The following is a 21,734-nucleotide window of genomic DNA, read 5'->3' on the forward strand; positions in this document are numbered from 1 at the left end:
TAATGATAAGAGAATCACGTTTCATATTATACGGTGGCATCAGGACAGCTCTGGTCAATCTCAAAGGGAAAGAATTCAGAAACCCTGTGTCTTACAGGCAGTGTTTTACAAGGAAATGCTTTTACATTGCAAAACATACTACATTGAAACAGAAGGACCTAAACTTCCTTTATTGACACATTGTCCACTGTTCAAGAAGCTCAGCCAGTTCATGGCTAAAATTAAGGTATGACAGGATTAAACAAAACAAAACAAAAAAAAAAGTGAATCTCAATGTTTATTAAATACTGAAATCCACCACTCACTCCTTTAGTAGCATCGCGCTGCATTGTGCCATTATTTTTGATGCCCTGGTAATCGAATCAGTCATGTAGAAATTTTCCACAGCAGGCCTGAAGGGCGTCAAGCTTATCTCCTGAGTGATGTCAGGACTCAATGAAGGTCCAAAAGTGGCTGGCTCTATCTCATCCATGCACAGTAGGTTTGGTGCCACAGTTCTCATCCTGGATCGTATGCCCCTTAGTGTATCATAAGGTAAACGAATACCTGCAACCTCAGAGAGTGCTCGAATGATCTTCCAATCGTCCCTTGCATCACCTACTGTGGGGACAGCAGGCAATGTTTGCTGAGTGCACCCTTCTGTATTTTCATATGTACCTTCCTTCTCAGTGTATGCTGCTGAAGGAAGAATTACATTGGCACGATACACACTACGGTCCCCATGGTGCCCCTGATACACCACAAAAGCATCTGCTGGAACTTTGTCCAAGTTTACATCATCAGCACCCATTAGATACAAGAACTTTGCAGAAGCAATGCTGTCGTTGGATTCCGGCACAAGTCCAAGGTCGAGGGCTGCAGCCTGGGCAGCATTGAGAAGTAAAACATTGAGTCCGTTCCAGTCAGGTCTGATGACCTTCCCATACTTTGCAATGGCTTCAACAGCAGAAAAAATTGCATCTTTGTCCTTCCTCTCAAATAGCCCAGCCCCAACAATGATAGCTGGGTTTTTGGCATATAGGATGACTGAACAAAAAGAATGACGACCCTCAGCAATCTCAAGAAGTGTTTGAGGGCCAGTGCCAAGATGCTGGCAATCATAGTTAAATTCTGTTGGAGGACCAATGTAGCCAACTTTAGCATTTGTTGCCCGAACTGTCTTGCGAATTCTGGCATTTACCATAGCAGCTTCAACCCTTGGCTGAAAATTAACATTGAGATATAAGATAATGTTACTATTACCAAACAAAGAACCTAACCTACAACCTAAGGCCAAAAATAACACTCCCACCCCAACATATACAGTTAATTCACACAGAAGACACTTCAGAGACAAGATTATGGAAATAATTCAGAGAATGAAGCAAAAGTACACAACTGATATATTCATTCAATTTAGAAGAAAAATGCAACACCTCCCATGAGAGAGATTCAAATAAGTAATTGCTAACTATGCACAATGGATGTGGATAAAGACATTGTGACATCGAGCAAGAGCACAGGCAACAAGTATAAATACAGGAATTCAGGTTGCATGTGCATTACCTGGGTACCAACCAAAAGGAAAACATCTGCCTTCTCAAGGCCAGCAATACTGCTATTCATAAGATATCTGTATCTTAGATCAGCATTAGGGCTCGTGCCAGTTCCTTCAGACCACACATTGTTTGATCCCATGTTGTTTAACAAATCTTTCAGTGCCATCATGGATTCAGCATCAGAAAGTTGACCGGCAACCCCAACAATTTCCTCTGGTTTAACCTGAAGGGCAACCTCAGCAACCACAGCCAATGCATCGCGCCAGCTTACAGCCTTGAAGCGTCCATCAGCCCCACGAATCATGGGGTCATTTAGCCTCTGTCTCTTCAATCCATCATAACAGAAACGAGTCTTATCTGATATCCATTCTTCATTTATATCCTGCAAAGGACAGCGAAGCAGAGAACAGGTGAAGTTATCTTGTCCAAACAGATCAACCCTCTGGCAATTAGCAGAAGAAATATAGGTTTCTTTTTGTTAAATCTAATTTGGAGAGGCAAACAGAACATTACTGACCATAGTTTTATTTTTCCTTCCCCTTAATTTTTTACTCATAGTTACAAACATTTCAATAAATCAAGCATGTTCAGCAGATAAAAAGGAAAGCACCAGTTGGAAAATATAATCAGCTTTGAAAGTACAAAGTCCCTCCTTCACAATTTAAAGATTGAAACTTCAGTACTTTATGATAATAAAATTTAGTTACTTCAAATCCTTGCACAAATTGGAGGAGAGCATTTAATAATTAGTACCTAAATGAAATAAATATTCAAGCAGTCCACAATTCACAATTTTCACGTTGTTAATAATAAATTCAAGCAATTAGCAATTGGGTCCAAGTCATAGGAGTGCGAAACAAATTGCCTGCCATGACCATTTTAACTTGTGAGACTAGGCAATACAAGAATGATAAGGCACCAAGACACTCTCATTTGATTTTACTCACATAAATTTGCACCGACAGAGAAAGTGCTTGCACCTGACAAAGCAAACGAATGAAAATACTCCTAGTGGACTGTAATAATTCTATTACACACAGCCCATGCGACAGTTTTACCTATCAGCAATCACAAACTTATCTTGCTAAATTAACCAAAACAAAAATTATCTTGCTAAAAACTATTGTGAAAACCTACAAACCGCATTAATCACAATGACAATATAATGCTAACATAAATCACATCTTAAGTTATTTGTCATATCCCTTCCAAGAACTAATATAAAGGCTGCTTATCTCCTAACAGAAACAACACCGGTCTTTGAGTTGCTGACATGATGAGATCAAAACAATTTAAGAAAAGTGCAAAAGCAGTCAATAGATAGCATTAAGTGATAGGCATCAGACTAAACATTCCTAGAAATGAGCGTACTATAAGCATCTTATGAAAGTTTACCTCATTTAAACGTGGAATGATACGCATAACCTCTGGACCTCTGCTATCAATCCGAATGTTGGAACCAACCGCATCAGTTACATCAATGGTCTCAGTTCCCTTCAACTCCCAGTTTCGGGCCTTAAATGCAAAGGGTTTAGAGGTAAGGGCTCCAACAGGGCAAATATCAATTACATTTCCAGAGAGTTCACTTGTCATAAGCTTTTCAACATAAGTTCCAATTTCTTCTCCACTACCACGACCTAACATGCCAAGATCCTGAACACCAGCAACTTCTGTTGCAAACCTAACACACCTGATGAGACACCAGAAGTTGTTAGCCTCAAACTCAAACCTTTGGATCATAGAACTACAAGAAGTTGCCCGTAGATATTGCTCAAATAATCAAATTCTCAAAAGATCACAAGGCTTGCTCTAGCCCCAAAAACTGCTTATAGAGGAGTATACAAATTTTGGCTTGAAATTCAAAAAGAAAAGAACACTAATGAGGCTAGAGATTTTACATAAACTTGGTGGTCAAAGTACCTATCAGGTCTCTCTACTATAGGAAAGAATGTAATTTGGTCTCTCTATCTCAATATTGAGTAATTTAATCCCTGTACTTTTAAATCTGAAAGCAAAGGACCATTGCTAACACTGTCTACCAAATCTGTTAACTATGCTGACATGGCACACATAGCACTGACATGTAACTTTTTTTGACAAAGCAATGATGCGGAATCAAAATATTTTTTTTGATCATGAATCAAATTCTATGAAAAACAAATTGAAAAAAGGGTTAGGGTGAAAGAGATGGCTTAAAGGGCAAGACTTTAAACTGCCCAAGGTGAATGTTGACATGTGTCATTTTGCATGCCACATATCACCCATTTTCCAACTTTTTATATATTTTTCAAAAGAATTCCACATCAGTTAATAATAATATTTTAATTCCACATAATGGCACGTGTGCATCATGTTAGCATAATGAAGGGACATGTTAGTAATTGTCCTCCTTTGCTTCCATATTTAAAAATAGAGGGATTAAATTACTCAAAATTCGAATAGAGGGGCTAAATTACACTTTTTCCTATAGTAGAGGAGCCAGGTCGGTACTTTGACTTAAATAGTTTCAAACAAAATTTCATCTACGATTAATTGAGGTGTTTCCTACAAGCAACATCATTAAATGTTTCCAGGTGACATCCCATACCAATGGCATGAATTCTGTGAAATGCTTTAGAACTTGGACTGAGTTGTGTAAATGTAGAAGAACCATAATCTGTCTAATCTCTAAGCTAATTAAGTAAAACAAAGTTTCCTCTGCAAATTGATTACACCAACTTAATCGCAATCTTACATAACCATTGTGGGTGTAGGACAACTAGTGAATCAAAAAGCATCAACCTACCAATTGGCAATATCAGCAATTATTGTGACTATGAAATATCCATTCATTCAAAAGAGGGATTTAACACAATTTGCGTTCTCTTTCCTATGTGTAGCCACAAATGCCTAAAGGTAAAAATGCCCCTTACATTTGATTGCTCAGAAGAATAAAGTTTCGAGTGGCAGCAGACACTCTTTCAATTTCAACTTTTCAGTTTTACAGCCAGAGTAAAATTTAGAGAAAGAGAAGTAAAGGAGGGAAGAAGGGCATTGGGTTGTTACGTTGATTTCTGACCTTGTACACTGAATGCAACGAGTCATGACAGTCTTTACTAAAGGACCAAGATTCTTGTCAACAACAGATCTCTTAACTTCAGTAAAACGGCCACGATCAGATCCAAATGCCATAGACTGATCCTGGAGATCACATTCCCCACCCTGATCACAAATTGGACAATCCAGTGGATGGTTCATCAGCAAAAATTCCATTACCCCTTCACGTGCCTTCTTTGCCAATGGTGTATCCGTCTTAATCTTCATTCCTATATTATAGTTCCCAAGCATAATTAGAAAAAATAATCCAAAGACCAAAAAAAAAAAAAAGTATTCCGAAATTGCAGAACCAAACCAACAAATGACTAATGAGAGGTTAGAGAAGACACAGCATGACACCCCAAATGTTAAATTGTTTAACATGCAGAAAAAACAAAAAGGAAAATTCACAAGCACTTCGTTTGAAAGAGCAGCCAAGAACTCTTACATTTATGCGCACATCAATACCTAAAGGTAAATGAACTTGACGCACAAAAGGTCTAGCTTACTTCCAAGCAACAATTACTAAAAGAATTAAAAGGTATTAATGAAAGTAAACATCTTTTATGAAGAATTAAGCTTAATGGAAAAGAAAATTAGTTGGCCCTGCAAATTAATCATACACCAATGAACCATAAAGCTGTATTTTTCAGAAAATTAAACAGAACAAATAGGATCGTCAAAAATAACACGGAAACATTGAAGCAAATCAACTCGTATATAACTAATTTCAGGGCCCTGATACAAATCATTAAAAAAAAAATCATGTATCGGCATAAAACTTCAAAGTCGTTCATCTAAACAATCTTAATCCAAAAAATGAATAAATTGAAAAAAAAATACAAAAGAAAATTATGAAATTGAAAAGCTAACCAGGGAGGGCGGGCATGGCGCAAGAGGCGACGGGTTTGGGGGATTTCTCGACCTCGACAAGGCACATACGGCAGTTCCCAGCAATCGAAAGTCGACTGTGATAACAAAACCTCGGAATGTCAACTCCAGCGATCTCGCAGGCCTGAAGAACAGTCATGCCTTTAGGGATTTTCACCGGGTACCCATCGACGAACACCTCGATGGCATCATCCGGGTTAGTGAAGTGGACACGGGCACCGGCAACGGGTTTCTTCGGTGCAGGCGGAGTGGGCTCCGGCTGTGGTGCTGCTGCGGCTGCTGAGGCATCGGGAGATTGGAGCTCGGGTTTGGTGACGATGGGTCGGAATCTAGAGAATTGAGAAGAGAGGATTCTAGACGATTTTAGGGTTCTTGAAGCTAATAAGCCTAAACCCATTTTTTTGGTTCCACGTATCTCCGCAGAGATCTCTAAGCTTACTTTGTTGGAGCTGTGAAGAGTGGCCAGAGATGTGGAAATGTTGGGTTCAAAACTAAAATGAAGCACAGGCGTGTGATTCCCACAAGTCGGGTTTGAACTTGACCCGTTTGCGCTTTTGTTGGGTTATGTGCTTTATATTACTCTTTTTGTTTTTTTTAATTATTATTTTACAAATCCGTAACATATATAAAAAGAAGATCTAAAACTATTTTCATGCTTGACCATGTCTTAAAGTCATGTTTTATATTTTATAACATATATAAAAGGTAGATCCAAAACTATTTTTATGCTTGATCACATTATACAGAGTATTGAAGTCATTTGCTATATTTAAACATGAGTTTTTTTTTTTTATATTTTATCATCTAGATTTTTTTATATAAAACATATTTGGAACTTTTCGAAGTTTTAGAAAAATAAGAGATTTGTCGAAATTTTTTGAATTTTGAGGTGGTTAGAAAATAAAAAAGATTCAGAGTGTAAGAAAAAGAGGGCAACAAAATGTAAGAGGAGGCCTTTTTCTGCTTAGAGATAACCACCATTAACACAAAAATCAATCAACATTATCAAGTCACAAACAAGTGATCCAAATAAAAATTACAAATCACTGATAACAAAAATCAATCGACAAAAAAACTTAAAAAATCAAACACAAAAGCAATTAAAAAAAATAGCAAAAGCGTAAAAACCAAAAATGAAGAAAATGTAGGTTAATCAATTTTGAGAGACTCTGTGGGTTTTTAGGGAAAAGAAGACATTAAGGGTTAAAGTGAGAGGAGAGAGATGGCTATCAAATGAAAAAGAAAGAAAAGAAAAATTAGTGAGATGAAAGGAAGGAGGGATTAGAGTGGGAAAGGTTAGTTTAGAGAGAAGAGAGAAAAAAGGGAAAAGTGTCTAGAGAGAGAAAAAAAAGAGAATGCGAAGTTTAGGTCTTTACACTTAGTTGAAATGATGTGTTTTCGTTTGAAAAAAAGAAGAAAAAAAAGAAAAAAATAGAAAGGAAGAAGGAGAAGGAATGGGCTGCTGAAGCTTTAAGTTAATTAGGTTCAGCCTAAATTTGTTTTTTCTCTTGACTTAATTGTTTTAAACCCAAAGGCTAAGAAATGAAGAGACTTAAAAAATAAAACAAAATGATAACAAACATTATAATCATCCCAAAATAATAAAAATTAAAAAATAATATATATGAAAATTTGTTAATAAAATTGAAACACAAAGATAATTTTTTTTAAAATTATCAATACTTTAAAATAATTTTCTTTGACTTATTTTTACTATTGTTATATATAATTTTTTAATTTAAAGTTATTCTTTATTAATATTATTATCATTATTTACAAGAATTTTCTACTAAATATCTTTGATCTGTAGTGTTACAATTCTAAACATAACAGATGATATCTTTGATATAGGATGTTATAGTACCAAGCATAACACTTGATATCCTTGATCTATAATGATATAGTTCACATCATTATACTTGATACCCTTGATTTGGGGTACTATAATTTTAATTATAATGCTTAATATGCTTGATTTGTAGTGCTATGATTCCAAACATAATACCCAATATCCTTGATTTGGGGTCCTATGATACCAACATAATAGATGATATTGTTGCTATGTTATGATATATACTTGATATCCACAAAATATCCTTGATCTGTAGTACTACAATTCCAAGTATAATAAATGATATGCTTGATATATGATGTTATGGTACCAAGCATAAACAACTCAAGAAACAAATAGACAATTAAAAAATAAAACAAAATAATAACAAACATTATAATCATACCAAAATAATAAAATAATAAAAAATCAAATATAAGATGAAATTTTTTTAATAAAATTGAAACACCAATAATTTTTTTTTAGAAATTATCAATACTTTAAAATATTATCTTTGATTTAATTACTATTATTATTTATAATTTTTTAATTTAAAATTATTCTTTTTTACTATTATTATCATATTTACAAGCTTTTTCTACTAAATATCCTTGATAATTAGTGCTACAATTCCAAGTATAATAGATGATATCCTTGATATAGAGTGTTATGGTACCAAGCATAATATTTGATATCCTTGATCTATTGTGATACTTTTGAAATCATTGTACTTGATATTCTTAATTTGTAATGCTACGCTTCCAAGCTTAATGCTTGATACTTGATATGGGGTCTTATGGTACCAAGTATAATACTTGATATCCTTGAACTAGGGTACTATGGTTCTACGCATAATAGATGATTTCATTGATACTACTTAAGTATATCATTGATTTGTAGTGCTACATTTTCAAGCATAATGTTTAATATCCTTGATCTGAGGTGCTACAGTTCCAATTATAATACTTAATATCTTTAATATGTCATGATATTTACTTGATATCCACTGCTTAATTATCCTTGATTTGTAGTGCTATGATTCCAAGCATAATGCCCAATATCTTTGATCTAGGATCTTATGGTACCAAGCATAATATTTGACATCCTTTATCTGAGGTATTATGTTTGTAAGCATAATAGATGATATCTTTGATATTGTTTAACTATATTCTTGATTTGTAGTGTTATATTTCTAAGCATAATGCTTGATGTCCTTGATTTGAGGTGTTATAGTTCCAATTATAATGTTTGATATGTCGTGATATCTACTGCTTAATTAATTATCCTTAATTTGTAGTGTTATGATTCTAAGCAAAATGCCCAATATCCTTGATCTGAAGTTCTATGGTTCCTAGCCCAATATCATCTACTATTAGTTTTAAATAATTGTCTAGTCACAAAGTTTCATGTTTTATTAGACTTATTGTATTTTTTATATATGCTTAAAGTACTGGCAGAACCTTAACACACTATCTCAAAAAGACACAAAACAATCCATATTTTGTGCAAATTTGCCAAAACCTTATACTAACTTTTGTTTACAGACACCGTTTTTTGTAACTAAGCTAACAATCAATATATAAAATTACAAATTATCGTAATATTATTTTATATTTTCTACTACCAACTATAACATTTTATATATGTAATTTTTAGTATATGGACTTGCTTTAGTCTCACTTACAAAAAAGTTATAGAATGAAAAATATGATAAGCACAACTATTACAATATATATTGCTGTATTCGTGTGCAAAGCACTAGTACATGTCTTGTTTAAATGGAAACACAAGATTTAATGTATTTTAGATTAAAATTTTAATTTTTTACAAATTGGATTTTTTATATTTTTTAATATTAAATATAAAAATTACGAAAAATACATTTGAAGTATTATTATAAAAAAAGATTTTAGGTGTTAAAAAAGAAAATTGAAATTAGTTTTTGAGTACAAAAAAAACAAGAAGATTGAAACAGAAAACTTACAGATTTCAAAACTTAAGATGAGTGGATGATGGTTATGGGACAAGAAAAGACTATGTTATTGTATAGCTAATCAAACTTTGAAATAAAAAACGGTTAAAGCATATAGAAAGTCCTTGTACTATAGCTTTTTTCTCAATTTTGTCCACTTATCTAAAATTTTGTTATTTTAGTTCCTGTACTTTGGACATTATATGTAATTGGGTCCTTATTAGTAACTTTATCGAAATTGACCATTAGAGACGCTGACATGACGCTAACATGTTAGAAATAAAAAAATGGATAAAATAGAAATAAATCACATGGCTTTTCTTCTTCTTTCTTTCTTTTGTCTTTTTACCCAAAACTATGCTGTTTTTTTGGAGCTTTTTTAAGCACATTTAGTTCTTTTTTTTTTATTTTTATTCTCTGTTTCCTTCCTTGCCCGATCCTTTTTTCCTTAAGATCGACCCCCTAAACTTAGATTTCAACCATATTAGAAACATTAGCTCAAAAAATAAATAATAAGAATGTCCAAAAAAGGGTGAATTAGACTTCAAAAAAAATTTTAAGAAGCTCAAAGGCCTTAAGGAGATGAAGAGGATTTTCTCAAGTTGTTTTTCAAGCTTCCCTTTGGCAAAAAAGATGCAAATGGAAGTTAGTGAACTACTTGAAAATTATGGTAGTCAAGTCTTTTTTAACTTAAGATGCACAATTGAAAAAGGATGGAAAATCTTTTGAAAATGCTACAAATGTTTTCAAGTTTGAATCAAGAATAAGTAAGTTTATGTGAGACCTTGATTTTATAGACTCATAGCTAAAAGTGGACACGATATTACTGACTAGGGGTAATTTTGTCATTTCTCATGGTGAGCTCTTGGAAGTAGCTTTCGATTGTTATTAAGGCCTAAGTACGCTAAGAAATAAATGAATGATGAAAATAAGGATAAAATGACAAAGGAAATAGAAATAATGATGATTTCCAAGGTAGGGGCAAAATGGCCATTTTCATCTCAAGTCGAAATTTTTAAGTTTTCGTGAACTCGAGCATTTCTAGACTATTATGGACTTTACCTCAGTGTGGAAAGAGTAAAAAGATTGCATAAAGGATTAGAGGAAGACAAAGCCAACTTGTTAAGGGCATTTTCTTAATTTAAGTGAAGTTTGGATAAGCTTAGGCTATAAATATCTCATTTCTCTAGCAGCTTCCTCATTTTTCCAGCAGCTTCTTGTTTTTCTTCCTCCCATCTCACGTTTCTTCATCTTCCATGGAAGCCTCTTTTAAAGCTTCCATAACTCTCTTTCTCTAGCTTCAATTTTCATGCTTTTAAGCATTTTTTCATAGAACCTTTTGTGCTCTTTCACTCTCTCACCTTAAAACCCTCAAAAGTCTTTCCTCAACACTTTCTCTCACTAGTTGGACATTTTAGAGAGACAAAGAGAGAGAGAGAGAGAGAGAGAGAGAGAGAGAGAGAGAGAGACTTTCCATGATAGCTTGAGTATTCTTGAGAAGGAATTCAACTACAAATCCACCAAGGTGAGTAATGAATGAGGATTGATTTTAGGTTGTTGATAATGGCTAGTAATTGGAGTTTTGAGTTGTTTTATTGTTGAGGTTTGTTTATTTATTTCAAGTGTTACTAGAGTAGAGAGAATAGATAGCTAGTCGAATGGTAATTGGAAGCTAGTTAGGAATAACTAGTGGGGCTTGATTTAAGAAATAGCTTTTAGAATTGTATTTATGCAAATTGGGTTGGTTGTGATGTTGGTGTGTGATAGGTTCCAACAAGACCTCACATCTTCATTTGGAGCAATAGTTGAAGTTGGAGTCAAGTAAAGATTCAACAAATACCGGTGAGTGAACTTGTATTAAAATGATTTGGGGTAAATGTGTAAATGTTTGAGTGAATTGCTTGAAAGGTTTTAGTTGTCTTTTTCTTTAAAATGTATATGGGAACAAGCTTTTAAAGAAACATTTTGCATTGTGAAATGTGACTGTGATGAATCCATGTGCCCTGTGTTATGTTGATATATATATCTAAAAATATATGATATGTATTGATAGTAATATTGTTTGTAATTATAACCGAGCATGTGCGCGATGTGGGGGAGCACATGCCGGTGATGACGGGTGTGGGAGTGTGGATGATGATATTACTTGTGCGTGATATGGGGGATGCACATGGCGGTATTAGTTGTGCACAATGTGGGGGATGCACACAATGACTCTAACTATGTGCGCGATGTGGGGGTTGCACATGAGCTGCGTGTGGTGGGATGGTATGCATGATGATGCATGTATATACAAATATATATATGTTATAGAAAGTTTATGAAAATAATTGTGATTGTGTTGTATGTTGGCATTGTTAATTGCTCCCAAATTGCTTTTCATTTCAGTAAGAAAATGGCTTTTGATGTAACAAGACATTTTTTAACAAAGTTGCTCTGTTTCTCGCTGCAATGAGAAACTCTCGGGTTGGAGGGGGGTTGCATTGACCTGATTCTCGCTGCAGCGAGAAACTCTCCTGTAGTTCCAAATTCCTAGTGTAGTGCTTTCACTTTGACAATGATTTTTGACCAACTTCCATTCAGAACTAGGCAAAGTGGTAAACATAAAAGTTGTAGCCCAGTCTCTTAGCTTTCTAATGATCTAAAAATCATGTCAATTGGACTACTGTAGTGGGAGATATTCTTGAAAAATCAAAACATATGCAAACCAAGAATGTTTCTTATTGCAGCGAGAAACTTGCTATTATGCTTGCTACCTTGCTTGATTTTGACATATGTTTCACCCATTTAACTTCATGGATTGATCATTCATGGGATGAGCCAATGGGATAAGCCTTGCAGTCAATTGGGATTGGTTGAGGCTTGATTTCAATCATGCAACAGTATCATTCATGTTGAATGATTAGAGGTTTTCCTTCATCAATAAGACATTATTTATAATGAGTTATAACTCTAATTGGATGAAGTCCATGAGATTAACATGCCTTGCAAGGAAACTATAATGGGTTACAGTTATGAGATTCCTATGTATCAAAGCATAATCTCAAAATGTTCCTGGTCAATGTATCATTGAGACTGAACATCAATGATGCTTAGAGACTGGTATATTCTATGTTCCTTACTTTGGAAGTAAGTAATCGATCTCATAAATTGAAGTATAGAGATACTTGGAACTAGAATATAAGTGCCTGCCTAGGAGAGCAAGTTCACTAAACATGACCCGTCATGAGAAGTGCATTTGGTAATACACTCTAGTGTCTATGCAACACTTCTCATGTGTCAGTTGTGTAAATACTCCCTAGACTTGAGACATCAGGTTGTCTTATGTGTGGAGTGCTATGCTTTGATTTCATCCCTATGGGTGTCTAACTAAGGATTCCAAAACAAGATGCTAATGCTATAATTGTAGGAACAAATATGGAGGTCAATAAGAGTAGACACTGTACCAAGCTTTTATCATCTCCAGGATATATGATGAGGGAATGAATTATACTGATAGACTGTACACTGAAAGGTTGTCAAAGAACCCTTTAACTCTCCCAACAATTGGGTGGCCATGATGCATTGCTAGATGCCAATCTTGGTATATGGAATTGATTATAAACTAATTGATTGAAATTTATATTAATTAATTAAGTCATTAATCAATTCCATTGCCAACATGTTGGGAACCTAATGGGTCACACACAATGATTGCATTTGAATTAAATTGGGAGAGTGACGATTTAAGTTAAACTTAAATCACATGCTAGGTAATTAACTTTTATAAACTTAATTAAAAGAGTTTAATTAAGTTTTTGGCATAATTATAAATAGTTATAACTATAAGGCCTTGATTGCAAAGTATAAAGGAAATTAATTTTGATTTTAATTTCCAAGGACTTAATTAAAAGAGTTTAATTAAGTAATAGGCCCAATATTATAATGTGTTATAATATTGAGGGCTTAATTGCAAAATTGAAGTTATTTTAACCTAACTATATAAGTCACCTTTTAACTATTTTCCATATGAGAGTTTTTCACAATTGAAGAAAACGTAGTTTTTGTCAGAAAAAGAAAAACGTTTTTTTTCTTTGCCACCACTCCCTTTGTGTGAAAGAGAAAATTTCTTATGAAGTAATTTTCAAGAAAGGTTCGGCTAAGATTGTGAAAAAGAAGAAAAGGACAATTGTTGTCCTCTTTGCTAGCACAAAGTATAGTTAAAAACTCCTTCCTTTGTTGAAGGTTCAAGTGCAATCGTGTGTACTACCATTAGAGGCTAAGCACTTGATTGGCTAGGGTTTTTGCTCCTTGTGGTGTTTGTGGGATTGCTTCGAAAAGTGCCATCGTGATTACCAAATTACATGGCAAGGTAACTTTCTAAACAATAATTTATTTTGTGCTTTTATGTGTTAAATATCACCAAGGTGATCCATGGGTGGAGGCATGTTTTGTTGTTTTGTTATAAAGTTTTTAATTTTCTTTCCGCTGCGTATTTTGAGCATGCCATCCATAGCTAAACCCATCAGTATGTATATGTTGGATTGATGATGATGCCTTTATGAGACGGCAATGGATGACAGTACTTTGAGATAATACAAATATGAATAATCGATTGCTATAAAATATTACTGAAACATTCATTGTTGAGAATTACAATACATGGTTTTAAAGATGATGGATGTAATAAGGAACATGATCTCATAAAGAGGCTTGCTTAGGCCTAGTGGGCTATGCCCACTGAGCCCATGCGTCGATCATAGCCCGAAATTTGGGCTGTGACAATTTAAGACTATTTTCAAAAATTTTCTCAACAAGAAATGCACAAGCTAAAGAAGTGAAAAATATGAAAATCAAAGCAGTAATGAAAAACAAGACACAAGTATTTTTATAGAGGTTCAGCTTTCTCAAATGCCCACGTCTTCTCCCTTGGCTCACTAAGGAGTTTCAAATCCTCCCAAGAAAATGTGTTTTTTAAATGAGATCAAGCATTAAACCTTTACAATGGCTTTTTCTGGGCTTAACCACAACTCTTATAATGCCTTTTTATGAGAGTAAGCACAACCTACACAATGCCTTTTACTATGAGCAAGCATAACCTATACAATGCCTTTTACCAAGAGCAAACATAACCCATACAATGCTACTTTTTGAAAGCTAAGGCACAACCTTTTCTCTTGTACAATTTGAATGGCAAGGATACCTCTAGAAGTTGGGTTTTGCTAAGTAAGTACAATGTACGAAGAGTGTGATGGGTTCAAAGATGTATATAAAGAATATGAGTGAAAGCATAAAGAATTTGGAGCTCAAAGATAGCTTAAAAGCTAAGTGGAGGAATGTGTATTGCTTGCTGTAGCTTACTTTTTCTTTCTTTCTTTTCTTTTTCTTCATAGGATTTGATGCTTGAGTATTTGATGTTTTTCTCCACTCTTCAAACCTAAAAAATGTGTTGGAGAAGTCCTATTTATACTCAAAAAAAAGTTTGAAGCTATTGGGGATCATTCTAGCAAGAAACTAGTCATTTATCATTTGATTTTTTCATCTAACGATCATTAGTTGTCAATTATATGTCTTCAATGATCGACTAGGGCTTGTTTTTCTTCATCAGACTTATGCTTTCTGCCTTAAGATCAACTGGGAACCCTTGACTATGGCTTTTTAAAATTTGAATGTTCACATTTTCATTGCCTAAGGATTGATTGGCACTTTAATGGGATTGACCAGGGTTGTTTCTTTTTGAGTTTTCACACTTATTCTACCATAGGATCAACTGACGCTTCTCTAAGATCGATTGGAGCTTTGTTTTTCCAAGATTTCTTGACTTTCAACGGCTATAACTTCCTTGTGATCAAATATTAAGTTGAGAAAGAGCTTTTTGGCTTGAGACAACCTTGTTGTTGTGTAGATCAACAAACTTCTCATCTAATGCACCTATTGTGCAACTTAGACATCTCAAGAATGAGCAGTAAAGGAATTTATGAAACCTTGTTCAAGTAAGTTTAATACTCATACAATTATCATTAAAGCTTGTAGACATTTGTTAGATAAGTGAAAGTTTAATGAACAAGCTTGTAATTATGGACGAACAAGTGCATGAAAGTTAAATCTTTTTAGGAATATATCAAGAATCACTCTAGTAATACAGATGCAAATTTGGATCATTTTTTCATGATCAAAACTATAATCATTTTAAAGCTAACATGTCACCGTTGACACTGGCAGCAATCATCGATTTTTAGTGGTTGAAAATTCTAGAAAAGAAAACCATAAAACTCCATTTTTCACCTTTTTTTCTCTTAATTGGGATAATTTTTCAAAATCTATCTCAATTTTCCTAAATCTAAAAAAGAAAACCATCCCAAAAAAGAAAATTTCTACAAAAAAAAACCTTTTTTCTTTTGCTCCGTCTTTGTTCCATTTCTCCTCTTATTTCCCCCATTATTTAAAAGAAAAAAGGTTTTAACAAGAAACGTCATTGCATGTTTGAACTTAACCAAAAGTTACCTAGGTAATTTGTATTATATTTATTTATTTTAATTCAATTAATATTAAAAAAGAAAATTATACACAATTTAAGTGATCAAGTGAACTAAAATTTCATGCATGAAGCATCATCGATCAATGATTGAATGATGCATTGCATCAAACTAATTACACCATGATAAATGAAATTCATTAAACTTACATCAAATAATAACTAAATAATACTAATTCTAATTAAGAAAAAAAAGTGAAGCAATAAATTTATATATTAGTACCATGAAATCGCTTGAAGTAACAATATCCTGTAAGTGTATGCCTTAGAGCCCATTGGTTGAGCAAAGGATACATATGAAAAAATGCATAAAACCTTAAAAGGTTTCACTTCATCGAATAAGTTTTATGGATAATATATTATCATAAAACTAATTTTGATGAAGCCTTTGGATATTTGGTGCTCTCTGCATAGAAATTGCAAAGAGTTACAATTATGAGATTTTAATGCATCAAAGCACACATCCTAAATGTTCCTAGCCAATGTTATTATTGAGACGGGGCATCAATAATGCTTAAAGGTCGACACATGTTATGTTTCTCATTATGAGTGGGCAATTGATCTCATATATTGGTAGTATAGGGAGACTTAGAACAAACATGTGGGTGCTTGTTCAAGCAAGAACAAGTTCGCTGAACTTGACTTGCTATAAGAATTCCATTTGGTATTTCACTCAAGTGTCTATGGATCCAATTCTCATGTGTTAGTCGTGTAAATAATACTTAGACTTAAGACATCATTGTTATCTTGTATGAGGAGTGTTATACTTTGATTCCATTTCTACTGATCCTAACCACAGATGTCCAAAAAAGATGTCGTTGGGTATAGCATGAATTATATGGAGATATATGAATTGTCTAGAGAAGAATCACCAAGTGAAAATCGTTAATGGGGAAGTATCCAACGTATTGGTTAAGCTTGTGTCGACTTGACAAAGTCTTTAGCCAGAGTAGAATGGACGAAAAAAAGTTTCCTTAAGGTGTCATGACGTGACTGATGCATAAGCCTGGCAAGTAAAGTCCACGAGACCTGAGCAAGCCTCATAACTTCAATTCACATAACACACAACCAAGGGATTTCATAGCCAAATATTCATAAATAGTATTTAAATTCAAATATTAACATTATCCCGAGCACATAATTCGTACATAAGATTTCATAAAGCCATACATCGATTGTCAAGTAGCTTCGTACTTAACAACCCTTAATACAAATTCAATTGGTATGTTGTGCTTACATAAACATCAAACTAAACCGAAGGTAGAGTGGAAACTCATGACAAACTCAATGAAGTGACCAAAACGAGGACTTATCGGATGCCAAAATTTGGTCTGTCACTGAACGATCTTTGCCATGCAGTCCTCTGCCCTATTTATCTACACATGGCACAAAAGTAAGTGAGTCATCTAACATTCAGCAAGGGGTGTGGATAAATAACACACATAAATATTTGACAAACATATACATTGTTATAGGATAGGAAATCTGTAAATATTCCTTTATTAGTTAACATAATTATAGGAATTAGGAACAACTCTAATTATAAGGATAAAGAATCACCATAATTATAGGGATTTTATTTTCTTTATTCTTTTCTATTTTAGAGATGTTTAGGTTGTACATATAGATGATGTATTATGAATAAAAAATGTTGAGTTTTCTTTTCCAAAATAACGTGGTATTAGAGCTGTTTTAGTAGATCTATTTCCTTTGAAACAGAGTTTTTATTTTCTCTTTTGCACCAAAACCTAGGTCACCCACATAGGGTGACAATCTAATCTCATAGTCAGCACTAAGAGAAGACCCACTTGCCGATCGTCTTCGTCCCAGAATCTTGCCACAAGTCCCCACAAGGGGTTGTCACGCACCACTTTTAATATCTGGTTCTGTTCCACACACTGGCACGTGGTGGCCATCTGTCAAAGATTTTCACTATAATCCTCTTTTCTTCTCTTGACGCCGAAAGGTTTCAACAAGAAAGTTTGGTACTCTTGTTAGGTTTTGTTACTGGATTTTCAAGATGGCAGACTCTGTGTTAGAGAAAAAATCAGTGGTAGTGATTGATGTGATTCCTTTGATAACAAAGGTCATAGAGCATAAGCTTAATGGTTCCAATTATTTGAATTAGAGAAAAATTGTTTGGGTTTATTTAAGAAGCATTGATAAGGATCATCATATTACTAATAATCCTCCTACTAATAATACAAGGCAAACCTGGATGAGGGACGAGGCATGGTTGTTCCTGTAGATTCAAAATTCTATTAATGGTGAGATTATTAGCCTGATTAATCATTCTGAGTTTGTTAAAGAGTTTGTGGATTATTTAGATTTTTTATATTCTGGTAAAGTGAATATCTATCGTATTAATGAGGTATGTAAAGCATTTTATCGTGCAGAGAAACAAGATAGGTTTCTCAGATTCTATTTTATGGATTTTAAAAGAATTTATGAGGAACTTAATGTTCAATTGCCTTTTAGTCTTGATGTTAAGGTTCTGCAAGCTCAACAAGAGCAAATGGCGGTTATGAGTTTTCTTGCGAGTCTCTCTACGAGGCTTGAGACTGTCAAATCTTAGATTCTTTATGATTCTGGGATCTCTTCCATGCATGACACCTTTACAAGAGTACTTCGTATAGAAAGCTCTAGTTCCATGTTAGCTTAGACTAATAATAGTGCTTTTGTAAGTTGTCAGAATAATAAGAGTGGTAATAGAGGAGGGAAAACGGGAAATTGTAACCTAGATGTTGATAGTCGTAGTTAAGAGTTAGGAGGAATTATGTGCTATTATTGTCATGAGTTAGGCCATAAAAAGCGTTTTTGTAGGAAACTCTAAAATAAGTCTCAACAAGGTTAGTCAGCAAATGTTGCAATGTTGTTCAATTTTCTACCCACGTAAATATACGTATCGCGAAGATAATATAATGATGAGTAGAGTATTGATCCCATAGGGAATTGAATTAATTCTTACTATTAATTATTAAAATTACACACTCTAATTTTATTTAAACATTAAAAATTGAATTAAAAAGCACAACTTAAAAACTAAAACTAATCTAAATTTACTCAACAAAATTACTTTTCTAAACTTGATTGACTTTTAGACCTAAGATTATGATGTCCCTCAATACTTCATCTGAATACTATTTCTCTCTCTTAACTTAGTTTAATGGATTAAGTTGTTAACCTAGAGTCTTAAATTATTTACAAGTTTTTGTCGAGTTTCTTATAAAGTATCTCTCCTAATTAATTTACTGTATGTCTATACAAATTAAATTAAAGACAAATTTATTAAGTTCGTGCTCTAATTTTGGCTACATATAGCTTATAGGTATATGTCTACCTTATATATAAATCAAACCACCTTGTTGTATTTAAATGTGGTGCTTCCACATAGCATGCAACTTTATTAATTATTTGGGGATAATTAACAAATATTCAATTAATTAATGTTGGATATTATTCTAACATTTCTTAATTGAATAATTAAAAAAAAACTTTTGAGACAGGATATAAATTTAAATTTAATTGTTTAAATTTAAATAAGAATTATCAATCCATTATATTTAAATTTAATTTGTTTAAATTTAAATAAGGATTAATTACATTTAAATTTAGTTTGTTTAAATTTAAAAGTAATATCCTATCTCTATATCCCTAAATACGTCTATAAATAGTGAACAGACATATTGGTTTCTACACACAACAAAGGGTGAACGTGAGTTGTTCTGTAAGTCAGAAAAATCAAAACTTTTTTTCTCTTTTTTCTTGATTCTTGCGGCACCATCAAAGGCTAGAAGGTTTTGGAATGTGTATTGCCTTATGAAGGACTTTAGTAGCTGCTCCGTAACAACGAGAGTGAAGAAATCATTGTGTGCACGAAGGAGAATTTGTAAAGCAATCTTCTTCGATCAGAAAGGGAGTAGAATATTTACATGGAAAGGTAAGCTCACCTCCCAACAATGGTATCAGAGTAGGTTTTGGCTTGCTTTCATTCTTTTAATTTTTGTATATTTTAAAAGCGTGTTTTGATCATGATTTTATTTAATTTAAATTATTGGTACTGATTTATTATGTATAAATCTATGATAGTTGTTGAAATTGATATGCAGAAGGAGTAAGCTTTAATCCAGTGCAAACAGGTATATTGGTCTAAGGCCACATGGTACCTTATAGATGGTAGCAAAAACAAAACAAAAAGGTCAATGGGAATAGAAAATGCAACTAGCAGGATTCGAACCTGCACTAATAAAGTCATTGAGATTTTAAAAAAATATCCTTTAACCATTACACCAAAGAAGTATCCTTGAAATAAAAGTGCTGCAAATAATAAAGACCAAAAGGGTTCAAATACAGCCATAAAGAGCTTGATCTGGTAGCCACATGGCACCAATGGATATATTTTTCTTAAATGCATTTTGACCCCCCAAGTTTCTATTTTTATGAAATGACCCCAAAATTTTTTTATAATTAAAATTTCACAAAAAAAATCAAAATATTGTTTATGTTTTTGGCATGTTACTATTAAATTCACATGCATTATAAATATAGTTAATTAATATGTTCATTAACCACATTTTTTTATATGTTGTGTATTAGAAATTATTTTTCTTTTAAAACATATATATGGTTTGAGTAAATTTAGCAAATGTCTGTTAATTCAATTATTTTACATATTTTGTAAAATGCTATGTGCCATATAAGTATATTTTGTATGATTTAGGTAAAATTTATAAAACACATGATGTAATTATTTTACTTATTTGTTAGGTAAAATTTATAAAATGCATGATGTAATTATTTTAACTTATTCATTAAGTAAAATTGTATTTAACAAGACACTACAATAATTATATGTCTCAGTTGTTTTGTCAAAGGAGATTGGGTTTTAAGAGAGACCGTTTGTGACTCTTCTAGCTTTTCTTGAAAATTATTGCAGAAGTAAAGTGCTTTATCGAGGAGACTATTATAGGCTTTCTTGGAAGCGTATGAAAATGTGATCTACTTAGTACTATTTTTGTATGCATAATATTTATATGGAAGTTTTTGATCATCCAAAATAATAAATACGTATAAGCAAGCACAACATCCCTATTTTTGTGTAGATTGATGTAGTAGGTTCCTTATGATGTAATTTATTTTAGGTTTATATTAATTCTTGAGGTCATGTAAAGGGATGTAATTTTGAGCTTACTTTACGCATAATATTATTTTATATATGGGCACCTATAAATATCAATAGGGTTCTTTAGTAAAACTTATTATATTATGTGGTAAGTGGGAGTTGTTCCCATGCTTAAGGATAGTGGGAGTTGTTCCCATAATCTAAGGTTAAACTAAATTAGACATTTTACTTGATACTTATACTGTTGGTGATGATTACTAGCATGCATGCGAAATTTTCAAATTAATAATATAGGTAAAAATTAAATATGTCTAATCTTAATTGATTAGAAAATTAGATATGTGCCTAATTAAATCTTATGCAATGATGTAGTGATATGGCTTCAAAACAAATTATTGCTGATTTGACCAAAGGTGTTAAACTTGATGGCAAAAACTATGGTATTTGGCATAAGAAGGTTTAATATCTTCTCAATGAGTAAGAGTTGCTCGATCATTTGACCAAAGAGATGAACCCACCTATAGTTGGAAACATTGCTCAGCATCACCGTGACCAAGAAGCTTATGACACTTGGTATAAGAGAAACCGTAGTGCGCATTTTGTCATGTTAAGCTGCATGCACATGATCTCATTAGGGAGTTTGAGAACTTCTCAGTTGCCAAACAGTTGTGGGAACAACTAAAATTGAAGTATGGTGGAACCACAGCTACAACGCTTTGTACCTTGACACTTGGGTTTAATCAATATGTGATGGACTGTCACGACCCGGAACTCCCCATCGGGCCCGTGAT

General features: G+C 33.3%; 1 protein-coding gene across 1 annotated transcript; it reads right to left on the reverse strand.

Annotated features, from left to right (window-relative positions):
* Positions 1 to 6: 6 nt before the first annotated feature.
* On the reverse strand, positions 7 to 6,043 carry EMB1467 (NADH-ubiquinone dehydrogenase). The gene is made up of 5 exons (XM_007032218.3): positions 5,487 to 6,043; positions 4,597 to 4,843; positions 2,934 to 3,228; positions 1,546 to 1,920; positions 7 to 1,201 (listed from the first exon to the last, which is right to left on the reverse strand). Exons 1-5 carry the CDS (start codon positions 5,899 to 5,901, stop codon positions 302 to 304), a joined length of 2,232 nt encoding a protein of 743 aa, XP_007032280.2. The 5' UTR covers positions 5,902 to 6,043; the 3' UTR covers positions 7 to 301.
* Between the last annotated feature and the right edge of the window lie 15,691 nt (positions 6,044 to 21,734).

This window comes from Theobroma cacao, chromosome 4 (genome assembly GCF_053813885.1).
Source record: "Theobroma cacao isolate CCN51 chromosome 4, ASM5381388v1, whole genome shotgun sequence".
Lineage (NCBI taxonomy): Eukaryota > Viridiplantae > Streptophyta > Magnoliopsida > Malvales > Malvaceae > Theobroma > Theobroma cacao.

What these genes read in the sequence shown, in the direction of transcription:
- EMB1467 (XM_007032218.3), bottom strand. Translation starts at nt 5,901, where the DNA reads ATGGGTTTAGGCTTATTAGCTTCAAGAACCCTAAAATCGTCTAGAATC. An exon ending in TCATTCCACGTTTAAATGAG is followed by an intron (nt 1,921 to 2,933) that starts GTAAACTTTCAT and finishes TGTCCTTTGCAG; the next exon opens with GATATAAATGAAGAATGGAT. An exon ending in TCCTTTTGGTTGGTACCCAG is followed by an intron (nt 1,202 to 1,545) that starts GTAATGCACATG and finishes GTTAATTTTCAG; the next exon opens with CCAAGGGTTGAAGCTGCTAT.